The 18,085-nt window shown below is 42.6% G+C and overlaps 1 protein-coding gene across 2 annotated transcripts in view; it reads right to left on the reverse strand.

Annotated features, from left to right (window-relative positions):
* Positions 1 to 14,319, reverse strand: part of XPO4 (exportin 4) — an 85,953-nt gene extending 71,634 nt beyond the window's left edge. The window contains exon 1 of one of the 2 annotated variants that reach the window (XM_033104661.1): positions 14,215 to 14,319. In XM_033104661.1, coding sequence (XP_032960552.1) covers positions 14,215 to 14,283 — 69 coding nt within the window. In that variant the 5' untranslated portion in view covers positions 14,284 to 14,319. The remainder of the gene's footprint in view (positions 1 to 14,214) is intronic. The other variant, XM_033104662.1, reaches the window with a different exon arrangement.
* Positions 14,320 to 18,085: the final 3,766 nt, after the last annotated feature.

Below are 18,085 nucleotides of genomic sequence, written 5' to 3' on the forward strand. Positions count from 1 at the left end.
GATGGGAGGAAAATAAACCTTTGTGATTGTAACCAAAATAAAGCAGGAAAATCGTAATTTCAACTATATTTGAAGAATCTAGAAGATGAAAAACATTTGAGTTTTAGTACATTAGATCAATATTCATTATAAACTATGTCAATTATGCAACATTTGTCATTCTAATTTCTTTTAAAATAGCAAAAGAAAGATGTGCATCCAAGAGAAATTAACTAACTTTGATGCTCTGGCCTAAAGGAATTCTTATAATTAGTTAACGCCAGTTCACAGTACTATTCTTAATGATAGAGCGCCCTCTACAGCTCTCTAGATAAAAATGCAAACATTTCCAATAAAGAATTGTGTTACTGAATGCTTTTTTTAAATAAAGGCTTTATTAATAACATACTGTGAACAGCTAACTGTGCTAAATATAAATATACTTATCCTTCCATGCAAATTCTTCATTCCCATCATTTCCCCTAATTCAACAACTCACGTTTGTGTTTCTACAAGATATTTTGTCACAAATACCTGTTGACTATACCTGAACACACCACATGCTACTAAACACTGCCTCAGGTACCACTGCTGAGAATGAACATCAGCCCCTGGCTACCCAAGGAATTTCTGACTTACACATTCTTTCCTCTCACCACCAGTGAAAAGCACTACACAGGCAGAATTTTGCAAACTAATATGCTACTTATACAAAAAAATAGTTCCTAAAGCTAACTGTCTTTGGATATCCTGATATGCACACACTTAATAAAGTATAGCTCTGAACATAATTTTGATATAACAAAGAATGGTATTCCATTTATAAAACATCAGATTTCATAAACAATGAGGTATAATGTAAAAGACAGATACATAGAAAGAAAAGAAAGGATCTCACTACCCCTCACAACAACCCTATGGGGTAGAGACTTCTATAATACCCATTTTACAGATGAGGAAACTTGTACCAGCCAAAAACATGTTTACTGATAGTCTGATTCATTCATGAAAGATTTTAAGTTAATAATAAGATTTTGCTCAATTTTCAGTTTTCTGTCTATAACCACTCCTGAAACCTTTGGAGCTCCTATCTAAATGTAAATGCTGAAGGATGCACTGTGTTACTTTTTAAATGAATGACCCTTCCAATGCCAGTGGTACTGCTGACTAGACACTTTGAACAACTTTTCTGCTAAAACCAAATAAAAATGGTGACTATTTCAAAAAAAGTTAATGCATTGCTGAGCTTACAAGAAATTAAGGAATCCTTAGAACCTAAAAGGGAAGCAAAAGAAGGGATCCCAAGATGAAAGCAAGCACACATGCATACACCCTAGAGACACGTGTCAACTCTGAGTGACCTGGGGTCTCCATTGTGACAGCTGCCCACAGTGCAGAAGACAGGAGATACAGCTGGGGCCCTAAGGTGGGGCTCTAACAGGACATCCCTCCACATAAATCTGGGACCCTCAGTGTAAGGGTGAACTACGAAAAAAACAGATTGGGATCATTACAGAAGAATTACTTCATGGGTCCGGCCCGGTGGCTCAGGTCTTTGGAGCACCGTGCTCCTAACGCCAAGGTCGCGGTTCGATTCCCACATGGGCCAGTGAGCTGCGCCCTCTACAGCTAAGATTGTGAACAACAGCTCTCCCTGGAGCTGGGCTGCCGTGAGCAGCCGGAGGTTGGTGTGAGCTCTGAGCTGAGCTGCCGTGGGCTGCTGTGGGCTGCTGTGGGCTGCGATGTGCTGCCATGAACAGCTGGCAGCTGGGGAGAGATGCCTTGTGCTGCTGTGAGCAGATGACAGGCAACGGACAGCCTCAGCCAGGGGGGAGTGCAAGGCTCATAATCATAATACCAGCATGAGTCAGGGAGCTGGGTCCTACACAACCAAACTGAGAAACAACGGCTTGAACTGGAGGTTCAGGGGGTGGAGTGGAGGGGGAGTGGAGGGAGAGGGCAGAGGAACGGGGAGGGGTGGGGGAGGAGGAGGGGGAGGAGGTAGGGAGGGGGAGGGTGGAGGGAGGGAAGGGGAGAGGGAGGGAGGGGGGAGGGGAGGAGGGGAGGGGGAGGGGATAGGGGGGAGGAGAGGGGAGGGGAGGGGGAGGGGAGAGGGGGTAGGGGATGGGGAGGGGAGAGGGGGAGGGAGGGGAGGGGAGGGGGGAGGGGAGAGGGGGGAGGAGGGGAGGGGGGAGAGGGGGAGGGGAGGGGGAGGGAGAGTGGGGGAGGGGAGGAGAGGGGGGGAGAGGGGGGAGGGGAGGAGAGGGGGGAGGAGGGGAGGGGGGGAGGGGAGGAGGGAGGGAGGAGGAGGAGGGGAGGGGAGGAGGGGAGGGGAGGGGAGGAGGGGAGGGGAGGGGAGGGGCAGGGGGAAAGAATTACTTCATTACCCACTACATTGGTACCTCGGTTTTCGAACATAATCCATTCGGAAAACCTTTGGAGATCTGAAACAGTCGAAAACAGCCTAAGCCTCAGGATCTTGCACTCTGCCGGAGCTGTGTGACACGTTTGACTTCCGAGGCGTGTTCGAAAACCGAAGCATTTACTTCCGGATTTACTGCCTTCGTAAACCAAAACGGAGACGTTCGAAAACCGAGGTACTACTGTATTCTGTGACAAGAGCCTGAGCCAACTTGTTTTGCTAAAAGGACATGTGACAGTATTCTGTATTCCTTTATGTCTGTAAAACACTTTGATGATACAGTTCATAAGTGGACAAATGTTAAAGGTAGGTGTATATATGAAGGTGATGAAAAATTCATTGTTTTGATCATTCTATTTAGCATTTATAAATCTAAAAATAAAAACGACATAATTATGAAGCAAAGAATATGGCTATTTTCATCAATATATGTGTCATCAATGTTTTCAAAAGTATTGTCTTGTGATGATTCTAATGCAAGAAAAGGAATCGGAACAATAAGCAAGAAGCTCCTAAAAGTGCATCTGCTATCTCAGATCAGTCTTCATTTTGACAGTGGGAAAGCACCAAGCAGAATAATGACAGAAGCTATGAGGATGACTTGAAATCTGGAATCATTATTTACAAACCTAAAGATGAACGCAGAGACAGGCACTCACAGTCTGAGCCGTGCTGCCCAGTGTGGCCGCCACTCCCCACCTATGGCTGCAGTGGGGAGCTCCTCCAGTGCTCACACCACATCCCCAATGCCCCACAGTCAGATGTGGCTCCTGGCCGCCACGATGGAGAGTGAAGACACAGAAAGCTCCCTCTCCGCAGAAGCTCTGTCAGCTACTCCTCTAGGAGACATCTGCTTAACACAACAAGTATTTGGTGAGCGCTTACTATAAGGTTATCTTGATTTATAGGCTTTGATGCAATGTTCCCAGATACATTAAAGTACAAAATAACAGCATTTATAGAGCACTTACTGTGTGCCAGGCATTATACTAAACACTTCCCTTTCAACGTAAATGAAATCATTTAATCTTCACATTAACTGTATCTTCCTATTTTAGAGATGAAGAAACAGACACGCAGGTTAAATGACTTGCCAAATGCTACACGGTCGGTCGCAGGCTGTCTGGCTCCAGACCCTCCATGGAGCACTGCCTTTCAGGCCTGACATTTACTCACTCTCCATGTGCGTGCGCTTCCTAGTACAGCCAACAGGGTGAGTGTTCTAGTATCACATCTGATTAGGTCACTGTCATTCCACTGACTTGTTCTCTAACCCCTCCCCCAAAACCACAAAATAAGACAGACCAGCTTTCTAAAATTATTAATCTTATTTGGATTGGGGCCAAATAATCTTATATTAAAACATGGATACATTATGGATTAGAATGAAATTTCTATTATTTTTTTATGATAAAAGTTGAGAAATTCTGAGCTTATACAAGCTGTTTTGGGGTACTCCCCAGCTTTCCCCACATATATGTATTCCCTCTACTATAAGAGTCACTTTGGCATTAAAAATTGTTTGAGAATATTAAGATATGCCCTCCTACCCTGGTTTTGTTCAGAACCTCATTATCTCTTTTTGAACCAGGTCAAGAGCCTCCTAACTGATCTAGCTTCCCCTGGATCAGATTTTCACCCTGCTGCTGTCACACGCGGAAAGCACCGGTCTGACCAGTCCCACTACTGGGGGAATCTGGCTGATTATCACAGCACCTGAGGCCTTAGGATAAGGCAGCCTGCCTATCTCCCTAGGCTCATCTCATACTCCTGCCTTCCTCATTTATTCATTTTTTTCAGTCAACAAATATTACTGAGGAACTACTACGTGCAAACAAGATCCTTAACTAATACACATTAGACTCTAGCAAGGGAGACCAGGACCCATTAATTAATCACACAAATAAACGTAAAATTCCAAATGTGGTAGGTGACAGCCACATAGTCCTCTAAGTGCAGGACAGGTGAGTTTCACCTTTCAGGGCACATGTGCGGGCTTCCCTGAGACTGTGCCTGTGAGGAGACCCAGAGGGTTAGGTGACCGTGAAGAAGGGCATTGCAGGCAGAGGGACTAGCACGTGCAGGGTCCTGTGACAGCACAGGGAAGGGATGAGAGACGCGCAGCTGACGCAGAGAAAAGGTGACCGCAGAAGGGTTCTAACACACTGGAAAGATAAACACTTATCCAAAGCCTCACCACAAGAAGCAGTACCAGAACTTCGACTCAGACCTGGGGATGGGTCTCTGAACCCACCACGGCACTATATGCGTCCCCCACAGCAGTCTGCTCAGACACTGGGGCCCACAAATTATTATCAAAGGCTCCCCGTGTGCCGGCACATGCTAGTGTGCCGGCACGTGCTAGCCGCTGCAGACACACAGTGAGTCAACAACAAGCAGAAACAAACAGAAGCCCTGCCCTCAGGGCTTACAACCCAGCAGAGGAGTCAATCACAGAATCAAACCAACAGCACAAAAGTGCAGGTGTAATGAATGGTACCAAGCCAATGGTGCTATGAAAAAGAATCACCTAGTTCACAGTCGTCGGGCTTTTTTTTTTTTTTTGACGAAGTGAACCACAGCATTGTGATCTGAAGACTTAAATGTTAACTAAGCAAAACAGGGAGCAGTGTGTTCCGAGCCACGGGAGTCCCTGCCTGTAAGGTTCTGCAGGGGGGATCAAATGCGACGGACCAGAGCCCACGGCCGGCCGTTCATCAGTGTGGCCTGTGCAGTTGCGTCGGGCCCAGCTCTTAAAAGGGCCCGTGCTTGGTCTCACACTCTGCTGTCGCCACCCTGAAATTCTTAATGATTTTACCCTTGCACTTGTGATTTGTAAGTGAAGCCCAATGGAACAATGGAGCCTGTGGAAGCCGTGAAGACAGGCTGGTGGCCAGGCGCAGGTACACTGGCCTCCAAGGTGGCAGCGGGGCCGCACTGGCAGCCGCCAGGACTCACAGTGGGAGCAGCTGGCGTGTCCCCCTGCAGTCGCTCCGAGGTTCCTGAACAAGGACTTAAGTACAGCCTGACAGGAACTCAAGCAGTCAACTCTGTCAGAAAATTAAGAACAAGAAGTACCCCGGGCAGCGCGATAAAGCGTTTCAGGGAGTTAGAATTCTTCAAGGAGTTTAGAGTCTCTGGTTTACAAAACTGCTACAGCAAAGCAAATATCTACAGGCTTAGAAATAGAAATTAAATTGAAAGGTCGTTACATTCTCTGAAAAAGAATGTTATTTTAATATAAAGCTCTGGATGTGCCATTTATTAACAAGGAAGACAATTTTCCTTTTTTCCTATAATTGATACAATGGCAGGACGTCAGCAACATAAGCAGCCATTTCTAATGACATGGAAATCATTTAAGCTACTTTGGGTTTCCTGTACGACCTCTCCAAGTAACAAGAGTTCTCAGAAGCAATAAATATACATCTAAAATTAAATTCAAACTCATATAAAACCGATAAAAGAGTTACATCTTTTTAGGAAAAAATGTTCTGAAAGAATCATCAGCTCTAAATGTACTAAAATTTCTACTTGTGACTAATTGATCAGAAATATATCCCAACATCGTCCCAGCCTATAAAATACAGCTGCTTTAGTTAGTAACAGCTGCATCCGAGGAAGACCCTCCTCCAAATAAAAAAGTACCAAAAACGATGTGTAGTCTTGCGTTTGCCAAGAGCAACTGACATCACTTCCAATTACACTGAGAATAAACTTGCTACAAGTAAAAATTTTCATGGCCTAATGCATTTGTACAAAAGCAAGCCAAAAATATCTTCCGACCAATCAAGATATCACACAAGGCATTATTTTTGTGTTGTACAAAATTATGATACCAAAATATTACTCTTGAAATTGGTAAGTTTGTTACTTAGAAAGCATATTACTCCTATTAATTTTGTAAGTAATAAAATATTTTTAAGGAAATTTTTAAGGAAAAAGCTTTCTACTTTAAAACCTCTAATGGCACTTTTCCTGCTTTTTGAACAAGGGGCACTGCAAATTATGTGGCCAGCCTGGCTGGGACACAGAGACAGCAACAAGAACCCCGCGGGCTGGACTTTGGGGCGCAGCCAGGAACTCTGCTGAGTTCTCAGAACCTCCCTAGAAAATCAGAAAGCTGTCAGAGGGGATGGGGTGAGACTCGGCCTAGTAAATCAGAACCATTAGTTAGGACAGAGGAGTCTGCAGTTATAACAACCACCAAGAACAATTATGCCCCTACTCTCTAATACTCTCTTTGTCACTTTATAGTGGGCCTAATTTTTCCCACAATTATAAGTGAATAAAGCTTGGCCAAAGAGTGAATAAAGCTTGGCCATCTCTTCTTCAGAATAAAGTTTACTGGTTTTCTAATCCCTGTTTCCCCAAAAATAAGAATTGGCCAGACAATCAGCTCTAATGCATCTTTTGGAGCAAAAACTAACATAAGATCCGGTATTATATTATATTATATTGTATTATATTATATTATATTACATAAGACCCGGTCTTATATTATATTATATAAGACCGGGTCTTATAGTAAAATAAGACCAGGTCTTATATTAATTTTTGCTCCAAAAGATGCATTAGAGCTAATTGTCCAGCTAGGTCTTACTTTCAGGGAAACATAGTAGCTCCTTCTCAAAAGACATTTTTTTCCCTTTCTTTGCTAGCAAGGTTATGCCTAACTAGCAGTGATGAAACAATTTGTAGATAAAAGAACAACCTAACTCAAATGCAAAACCACAAATCTAGTCTTTACTCAGCCTGAGCTATAATACAGCTTTTCATTTTCTTTGAGATAAAAATTATAGCACATTCAAGAAAGTAGCCGTAGATTTTAAAAACATATGTAACATTCACTTTTATCAAAATTTTGTTATTTGTGATTCAATGCTTTGTATTGTGAAAATTCAAACTATATTAAAACTTCAAAACTGATGACTCTTGCCACTTCCAATCCCTATACAGCTATTATTAAAAGTTTAGTATACTATATCTTCCAATTTTGTTTCTATGCATATACAAATATATACAGGGATTTTTGTTTTAATTTGGAAAACAATAGATCGTGCATCCTGTACTTCTTCCTCATTTATTTTGAGCATCTTTGTATGTCCATTCAGATCTTTCTGTTAGAAAAAAAAAAAACTACTACATATTTGATCCACACTTCTTGAGCGTTCCATAAAATTTCATAATACCACAATTTAAAAATTTCTTCCAACTAGACATTCACATTGTTTCAGTTCTTTGCTACTGCAAGGCATATATACTACAGTAAACATTTTAGTGTGTGCAAGTATTTCCAGAGGTTGAGTAATGGCGAGAGGTGAAACAAACAGATGGGACCAAAGACATGGAGATTTTTAAGGCTTTAGTAATTTAGTGCCAAACTACCGAATAAAAACTTGCACCTTTTTATACTTCCACTAGCACTGTCTGTTTCTCCACACCTTTACAGTTTGAAACATCATTTTAATCATAGTTTCTGAATTATTCTGTTCCAGCTTTCTATTCTTTTCCAATGACAGTACAACAATGTTTCAACTACTGTAGCCTTTGAGTACATTTCAATAATTGGTACACCAAGTCCTCCAAACCCTTCATTTTTCTTTTTCAATTTTGTTATTCTCATCCAATTATTCTTCCAGATATATTTTCTAATTAATTAGTCAAGTTTTTCCTCCCACCTCAAAACGGGGTGAGAAGGTAAGAGGAATTCTGAATGATGTCACATTCAATCTCTACATTAACGAGGGTGGAACTGCCATCTTAACTAGACTGAATCTTTGGACAAAGAAACGTGGACTTCATTTAATTCTGATCTTCTATATTCTTCAAATAAGCTGGACTGTTGTTTTTTTTTTCTCTTTTGCTTTTTATTTGTTGTTTTTCTTTGTTAACTGGCTAGTTTTCTTTAAAAAAAAAGATGTTCTTTATTCAATAGTGTCCTATAATTTATTCCTAACAGATTCTATTCCTAATGTTGAGAGATTTTTTTCCATTCTTAAGCTGATCATTATTGGAATAAAGGAAATTTTGCAAATGGTTTATCCAGCCACCAAACAACTGTTGGTTCTAAAAGTTTTTGTTAATTTCCTTTAACTTTTTTTCTGAATATCACCTGAAAAGAAACATCTTTTTTTACTTTTCTTTCCAATATTTGCACTTACTCCTTTTTCTTTTCTTGCTGTTATCAGCTAGGCCCTCCAGAGGTGTTAAATAATCCTTACATTAGGACTTCCTGTTTACTCAAGAATATCACCACTTACTAGTGGTTTCGAAGAACTGGTGTTTTTTAGGGTTTTTTTCGTATTTTTATCACTTCCTAGTTTATTGAATTTTTAATCACAAAGTGCTATTAAATTTTATGAACTGCCTTTTAGGTAACTATGGATGATTTCAAAGGTCTTTTCACATTTCTTCTTTGGACCACTGGCTATGTTCCAATTAGCTGAGTTTGACACAAGATCAACTGCAGAACACACATGTAATTGAATTTTAAATAGAAACTTCCCGCTAATTAGTTTTTTGAGAAAAAGAATTCTGTTAGTGCCAGGTTTCTAATATCTAGTGCTACAGCAGAGACTAAAAGACAACGTTGAAATAAATAAAAATGCTTACTGAATATAATGCATTTTTCCAATAAGTAAATGCTATAATCAAAACTCTTAATTTTATGACATGTGCAATGCTGATTACAAAAAAATAAAAGCATTGCACCTCATACATAGAGGGGCTCAGTAAATACCTACTAAGTAAATGCTCCAATGTTCCCAAACACACTGGCTCTCCTAGGTGTTCGTACCAACAGGGCCCTTTGCCACGATACCCCATCCAATTAGAAAGCTCCAATTTGTCCTTCCTGGCTCAGCTCAAGGCTCACCTGTTTTGAGAAGCCCTTTCTAATTGCCCACCTCATCCTGAGATAGATGTCCAACCTCTGCAGTCTCACAGTACACCAAGATATACTTCTGTTCTAAACTTTACCTAACAATTGCATACAGTTTCACCTTTTTCCTTCCTTGCAAACAAGGTCTTTCTCTTGTCTCAGCATACACAGCACTGTACCTCCCATATACATACAGAAGAAATGCTCTAGAATGACGGAATGGCCAAAGACTGAATTCCAGATCCAAACCAGCTACATAACCACACACAAATCTCTAACCATCTCTGACTTTCAGATTTTCTCATTTACAAAGTTTAAGAATATTTCTCCTACTTAATTCACAGGACTGGTGTGAGAATCAAAAAACACGGTAAGAATTTTTGTACAGCACTACAGCTTTGCAGGTGCTTTCAAAACATTAACCAAATTCCACTACAGTAAAAACCATGAAAACCAGTCCATTCCAGTTTTAAAACCAATACATGCAGTTACTTGCCTACAAAGTATTAGTTAACATATGTGCTCTGCACTATCTTCTATCAGCACTCACTGAGGGCAATCTCGAACAGCCCAAGGGTACCAGGGAAACAAAACCAAGGAAACTCAAGACAATAAAGAAATAGAGCACCTTTTGGGTTTATAGTTCAAATGGATGCAGTATTAATACTGGAGGAATACCAAACTTTGCCATCATGGTGTCTCTAAAATCAAAACACATCCTACATTCTAGTCACCCAAAAAAGCCAATGAAAACAAGCTTCCTTCAAAATTCACCCACAATAAGGTGAGCAAAGAAAAGTACAGGACGATATGGATCTTTTACATAAACCTCATTTATGTAAAAAAGTACATCTGAAAACATCATGTATGGATGCTTAGAGATTCTTAATATGGATACGGAACAAAGTAACCTCTGAAGAGGGAGTCGGAGCTCAGGAAACTTTTACATTCCCCTATACACCTTTCTGCACAGTAAATTTCTTACTATTCAGAAAAGAATCTCTAAGATTGTTTTTCTTAAATCAAGGATAATATTTATAGTATATCATTTATGCAAAAAGGAAATCATGTATGTTGTAAAAGCATAGGAAAAAAGGTTGAAGTATATTCAAATTCAGTATGAATTACTGAGGAAGAAGGGAAAGGGAGACAGGGGAGACTCACTTTTTATTCTGTATATTTGTGTGTTATTGATATGCTTTAAAATAACGTGTTCCGGGGTGGGGGGTGGGAGATGAGGGTAAGGGGGATCAAATATATGGTGATGGAAGGAGAACTGACTCTGGGTGGTGAACACACAATGGGATTTATACATGATGTATTATAGAACTGTACACCTGAAATCTATGTAATTTTACTAACAATTGTCACCCCAATAAATTTAAAAAATAAAAATAAAAAAATAACATGTTCCAGTATCGCTGTTATGATTTTTTAAATAGCATAAAATGTATCTACAAATTGTCAGGTCTGTAAATGTAACCTGCTAAGTTCTTACAGTCAGAGGGTCTCACTGTTGAGAACGTTAGCACAGATGTGCGGCCAGCTTGACTGACTCTGGTATGTGTAACATCCTCTCAAAAATGTAGGGTGAGGTAACTTAAGCAAAAGCCAACAACTGAATCTTTTTGGAAACAAAATTTTCAGGCTGCATTTTAAAAATGCTCTATTTTCACAATGTTTTCAGACTAGATCATTTCACTGCATACATTACTAATTTATAAAAGTCCTTCTTCATTCTAGTCTGTTCTCCTTCAAATTTATTTTCTAGCAAGTAACCTCACTGTCTTGAATCAGAAAGTGAAGCAGTAGTTACAAACACCTACAGAAAATATTCCCTTACTACTTGGGGGAGGGGGTCACTATGCGGAGACCTATAAACCCATAAATATCCTAAAGGGCTGACATGCTACTTTATTTCACAGCTCATCCAATAACCTAAATAACATTAAATATAGATGTTCACAGTGAAGCAACTGCAACATCCGAAAACACATTTCAAAACTTCCTATCAGTGTAAAAAATGTAACACTTACAGTATTATAATATGTGGACTCTGAGAAGCAACATGATTCAGAAACGGAAGTCTGGTGCTCCGGGTTCTGGACCAGTCTTATCTCTAACCTGTCCTGTGACCTACCTTCGGCAAGTCACTTCTACCTTTCTAAACTTCAGCTTCCCCATCCGTAGAATGGAAGGGAGAATGCTTAGACTAGGTTCTTATTTTTCAGGCTATTTCCTGAGAGAACCTGATAAAAAGCTATAGGCCCCATTACCAAAAAATGTATGTTTGCACCCCAAAATTTGCTTTCAATTTCCCACTGACATCCATCATGGACTCCCTAAAATCTGTACTAAAAGATGTCTGAGATTGTTGTATACACTAAAACTCTTGTGCTTAGTTTCATGAACTATATGGACTACCAAATGGAAATATAAGCAAAAATAATTCTGAACGACATCACTAATTACTCCGAATCCCAAAACATATTAACAGTTAAAATATATAGCAAGTTTCTATAAACAAAATTTCCATCAGATGGACAGCCATATGACCCACAGATGGATTTATGATAAAATCACCCATTTTTAAAAAAATGTTTTAATGCTTCATAAGTAAAGGAGATTTAACAATCGTAGCTACCCCCAATGAATTCGTTTTCCTGCTTCGTAGTCCCCTACTCTATAGATTAGGAATGACAGACTGGTAACACACAGACCTGACTTGGACACCCCACTCTACCAGTTTCCTGGAAAATTTCGGGTAATTACTTAGCCTCTCCATCCTTTAGCCTATCAATGAGAATAGAGGCCTTAGTCAGAGGATTGGAGAGGTACAGTGCCTCTCACAAAGTCAGCACTTAATCAGTGTCAGCGATCATCACTAATAAATTGGAATGCAGCTTTCATACTGGGAAATGATGCAGTAACTGCTCCTCTTACACATTTTTGGTAAACATTTTTAAATATTAAGTAGAAATTTCTAAAAAAAAAAGAATTTTCTATGTTTAATAACATCACATCTTTCCCAATACTCTTCTCCTCTGGAAAGATTTGAAAGTTGTAAACAGATACCTACACAATATATTCGAGCGGTGGTGAGGCGAAGTGGAAAGTGATCCAGCTTTAAAAACCCAGGCAGATCTGAGTTCTAGACCTAATTCAGCCACTCAGGTGATTTAAACTCTCTCAAACTTGTAAGCTGTTGCAAGGAGTACTGAAGTATGCAAAGCACCAAGCACAAGGTCTGGCGTGCAGTACGCACTCAATAAACAGTAATTACTCCTATTCCTCTCAGCTATTCCCTTACAGATGATAAAATTAGCTTTCCCAGGGAAGAAGGAGGCACTGGCTAGCATAAATCGTAATATTCAGGCCAATAATAGACACTAATTTTCTCTTATCAGCGTAATAACTAAAGCAGTGCGGTTTGGGTCACATACTCCTTCCAGAGTCTAATGAAAATGGGGCTCCGAGAAAATTTTCAGGTATTTCAGGAAATGCCCTGCCAGGGATCTTAAGAACTTTATATTAAGGGGGATACTAGCTACATAGTTTTTTGTAGACTCAATTTGCAAGAGTCTGAAAATGCTATCTACTCAGTTTTGTGACAAAATGTTTCACTTAACTTTGGTTATAATGAAGCAAGTAAATCCTTTTTTTTTTTAATGCCCCCTTTTAAAAAAAAAAAATTGGGGAATATTGGGAAACTGTGTTTCTCCAGGACCCATCAACTTCAAGTCCTTGTCCCTCAATCTAGTTGTGGAGGGCCAGTTCAGCCCCAAGTCCAATCACAGGTTTCAATCTTAGTTGCAGGGGGCGCAGCCCACCATCCCATTCAGGAATTGAACCCGAAACCTTGTCGCTGAGAGCTCACGCTCTAACCAACTGTGCCATCCAGCTTGTTGTCTTCAATTTAGTTGTGGAGGGCGCAGCTCACTGGCCCATGTGGTAATCGCACTGGCAACCCTGTTGTTCCGAGCTCCTGCTCTAACAGAGCCATCCAGATCCCCCTAAATCCTTTTTATTAGACATGTCAATTCCATGAGCTAAATTCATGGCCTGTCTGGTGTTGTGTGTAAAAACAACACCTGATAAATGAACTACAAGCTGTGCTAGAATTAGTTCAAATATTTTCAAGCGTGATGTTCAAACCAAAAGGAAAAGAAAAAAGTCCAAAAAGGTAACAAACCTGGCTGCATTCAATTCTTACGAAGACTGGATCAATTCAAGGAATCAAATGAGCCTCTAAATCCCAAAAAAAAGAATCTACAAATACGGAAGTAAATTCAAACTGCAAAACCGATCCAGCAAACATACACATAGTTCACAAGTAGCTGAGTCCAGCCTATCCTGAGGGCAGTCCCTGCGAGGAAGCCTTTTATCCTCCGTCCTTCCCGAACTCCCTGCGTAAAGAACCTCCTCTCAGAGCTGTTCAACGCGTCCTGTAGGAATGAAGTGAACGCGAGACCACGGAGAGTACCGGACAAAGTGTGGCCCCAATGACCTTGGTCCCAAAGACTCCCCTCCCTCCGGCTGCCGTCCCTCCACGTGCCTCCGCCGCGGTTACCCCGAAGCCGGTGAAAGAGCTTGGGGACCCGAAGGCTGCTCACAGCTCCGGCCGAGCCGGCCCTCGCTCCGGGCACCTAGTCCAGCGGCACGCGCAGGGCCCCGCGCCCGCCCCCGGCTCTATACCCAGGCTGCGGGCAGATGCGGGTGGACACGGCGGCCCAGGAGACCCTGTTCCCCCAGCCGCACAAGCACGGAAGGCGCAGCCTCAGGAAGGGTACGGGGCAAGAGAGCAGGATGGAGACCCCCGCGCCACATCGCCACCTCCCCTCGGCGGCTCCCGGGAGGCCCAGCGGGCGGCGAGGTGGGCACGGCGGGGCCGGGAGGCCGCGGAGGCAGGCGCGGGGCGCGGCGCGCTCACCATCAGAACTTTGGCCGCGTTCTCCAGCTGAGCGATCACTTCTGGGGGGCCCAGCGCCGCCGCCATCATGGTCTCTCTTCAATGACGCGCCATGCGCTGCATTCTGGGAGCGGCGCGGCGGCCGACCAATCAGCGCGCCTGGAAGGCCAACGCGCTCCCAAGCGGCTCTGGTTGGCAGCGTGGGGGCGGGGCCGGGGAGGGGCACTGGGCAGCGTGGTGCGGGACCGGGAGGGAGTGGGGCGGGTTGGCGGTGAGGACAGCACTTGCGTGCTGCCGGCCTGGCGTTTTCGGGGGTTGGTGACCATGTGCTCCGGCCCCGCCTGGAAGCCGGCGCTCACTTCTCCGTTCTCGGATCCACGCTCCGCCCCGCGTGGGGGTCAGCCTTGCGAGCGAGTCCTCGGATCGCCCTTCCAGAAGGCTTGCGTCTTGCGTCCCAGCCTCCGTCTCTCTTGGCCACAAAAGAGCGCATTCCGAATGGAGCGCTCCTTTTCCTGCGAGAGGTATCCAGGTGGACTGGGACAGCAGGCCGCTGCGACCCCAGCGGGAAGGCCCACGTTCTCTTGCCAAGGCTGCCTCACACCGGGGAACAGGGACTTCCCTTGACTCCCTGCTTCTCCAACCCAGCGAGAACCCAAGGCTGCGGGCTGGGAGGTGTAGCTTGGTCATTATGGGCCCGTGTTGAAAGGCCGTCGGAGTACCTAGTAACTCGCCGGAGTACCTAGTAACTCGCCGTTCGGGCAGGTGGTCCTGTACAGCATCGTTACAGTACTCACACCAGCTCTAACTGGACACATTTGTTTGGATGAGAGGTGTGTTTCGTTTTGAGCCGACATCCACTCCTATAACGTCTACCTTTTGGTGTTACTCAGTTTCCTTGGGGCCACACAGTGAGGAAAGTGAAGAGAGTGTATAAAATGGAGTCCCTTTAACCAGGCTGCTAAAATCATTAACATTTTTATCATTTAACGCTTAAAATTATCAACATTAACATGAAGGTTGTGGCATGAGGAAAGACCCTGTTGCTCTTAAGTATTCTGGGAACTTAAACTTTTTGAACTTTCCCGCCCTGTGTCAATACCTGAACATAACCAGACCGCCAGATAACCCTCTGATTACTCCCCTGAAGGACTCATATCCAGCCTACCTGACATCCATCATCCAGACCACTAGACCTGACCGGACCTCCTGTTGCCCATCATCCAGGCCACCTGACATCCGACTGATAACCATCCTAGACCAATCCTAGGGCTAAGAAAGCAGGACAGATAATTCTCAACAATGACTTTGTACTATCAGAACTCAAAAGTTTTTTCTTTGAAACGGTTCTGGTTTTTTGCCTAGCTGTGTACCGGGTTTGCAAACCCTAGGACCCTTGAATAAATCCTTGTCATTTATTTCTAGCAAAGCTCCCAGACTTTTTGAGTTTGCTTAACAACAGAAAGTCAAATGCATTTCAGTGTTTTTAAGTTTCCTCTGTTGAAATCTTTATATTCATTTCCTCTTCCTGGTTATAAATAAGTCACACTTTTGAGGTTTTATTATTTTTTTTATGTCACTGCAACAGAATCACATTATTAGCTCCACTGAAAAACACATTTCATTTGGTATCTCTCAACTTGAAGTTGAGAAAATGAATTAAGTTTTTTATTGCTCAAGAAACAAATGAAATAACTTTTATTTCACTACAAAAGGGTAAAGTGAGCCAAAATGAAGTGAATGGCCTTTTTAAAGAACTGTGTGAAACTAAGTAGTAACAGAATGCCTGACGATAAATATTTGCCTAAGTATAGCAATCTGCAAAAAGATGACAAAATGTCTCTAGCTGCCACAAAGAGTAATTACTGCAAATCAATGATATAGCTGCAAAAGTGTGGACAAATGAATAGTTTGTGACATTAAATGTTTGAGAATTATAATGGTTCAGATTGGGTCTTGTGTTCCAAAGCATTTTTGTGAAATTAGATAAGAACTTTGCATCTAGACACTCTTTAAGAAACAGGAAGAAGGAAAAGTATTTTACCAAATGTGAGGATGAGTATGCTTCCTTTCAAATTCACAGAGTATATTTTAATTTAGATGCTTTATAAAGTGGGTTACAGACATCAAACATAACGGAGCCATGAATTTTAGGGCAAACCTTGAAGTTGTCAACCTCAATGTTGGAAGACACTAGAATTTACCTACTAGTTTAACTTCTCCTCCAAATGCCTGACTCTTGTTATTTCTTGATTTACTATTTAACAATAACACGCTCCTGGGGAGGGGTAAGGAGCATTATTCCAGCCTACACATCTGCTCTTTAATAGGAAAATAGGAGAACCCTAAAATAGGAGAAGGGAAGAAAGTTTTGCAAATACCAATAATTTCTCACAAGGCAGAAGAGACTAAGGTTCATGGTCTAGGAGAGGGTAGATGCCTGGTTAAAATACCAGCCCCCCCCCGCCCCCGCCACGCTTTTAGGGTCCTCCTTTAACGCATGTGATGTTGACAGGAGAAAAAGTCTGACATGTCCTAAATGAAATTACAGCCTGCCTCCAGAGAGTGAGAGAAAGAGAAGAGTAACTAACCAGTTAATAGCTGGGGGCCAATTGACAATAGGCCGCTCACACTTCCTGGATGCCTGCTGGAGCTTCCGTTAAAGACTACCACAGGCCACCTCATCCCGCTTGTGCAGGAACTTGCAGGACTGTTGCCTGTAACCAGTCAAAAGTAGTAAATGTTTCTCCCTTTCAGACTGCCCACTTATTATAGAACTGCTGTCATGCAGGGTGTCCTGCGGGGTCTCTGGTCCCGCTCCCCACATAAGAACGCAGGACATGGTGAGGCCAAAAAGGAACACCCACGGAGCCATAGGTAGGGGAGTCATACCACTATAGTCTCTCTGGCGGCTGGGTTGGAGACACAGGAAGCAGGAGCCACACAATTCTCAACCCTCACTGCGCCGCGTGCAGGCTCAGCCCCCATCTTCTTGCTAGCCCTCGTTTTCTGCTAGCTCAGCCACGGCAGTTATATTAGTGGCCAGTGGCTCACTAGTTACAGCTGACGGCCAACTAGCCACAGCTGACGGCCATCCAATCACAGTTGATGGTCATTTACTACCCGAGTGAGCACCTTTCCATGTGAGGCCGAGAGCCTGGAAACTGCACTCCTGGCTCTGTCCCCACAACTGCCACCCGCCCCTTCACCTATTCCCACCCTCCTTGTCTGTAGCCAATGTAAATTCTTTCAACAAAACTAACACTTTTCTTCCCTGAAACATAATATATAAAAGCGCCCAGGACTGCAGACGTATGGGTCTTTTCCATCCAGCCCTGTGGCTGGTGGCTTAGACTGCACACCCCAGGCTAGCACATGGCTCCATAAATGCTTCCTTTGGGAAAAGCTTTGGGCTGTGAAGGTTTTTATTTAACAATGTCGTGGGATTCAAAATTATTCCTACTCATCCTTCACCAAAAGTGACTGACTATGTAATGTACTTTTTCTTGGACACAAAGTTTTTTTTTCTGGGTGCTTTCTGATTTTTTTTTTGGTGGGGTCTGTTTTATAGCCAACTTTACTAAATTTTGTGTCTTTCCTAAGTTAGTGGCTCTCGAGGAATATTCGTTAAGCAAAAGTATAGTTACTGACTATCTCCACTGGTGCAAAGAAAAAGCCAATTGTGGATCACAGATAATATTTTAAAACTAGAAGAGAACTTGGAGGTTATGGACTCTTAATACTTTTGAAATGAAAATACGCACGGTGCTTACTTGCTTTTTACCTCAACACCCACAGAATCCAGCTTTGCAAAAATCTGTGTCTTCACAGAGAATGTGGTATGATCTAATGCTGAAGCTGAGCTACTTTGAGTGAGTAGCTAGAGTGTTGCCTG

The sequence above is a fragment of the Rhinolophus ferrumequinum genome, chromosome 4, assembly GCF_004115265.2.
Source record: "Rhinolophus ferrumequinum isolate MPI-CBG mRhiFer1 chromosome 4, mRhiFer1_v1.p, whole genome shotgun sequence".
NCBI classification, from domain to species: domain Eukaryota; kingdom Metazoa; phylum Chordata; class Mammalia; order Chiroptera; family Rhinolophidae; genus Rhinolophus; species Rhinolophus ferrumequinum.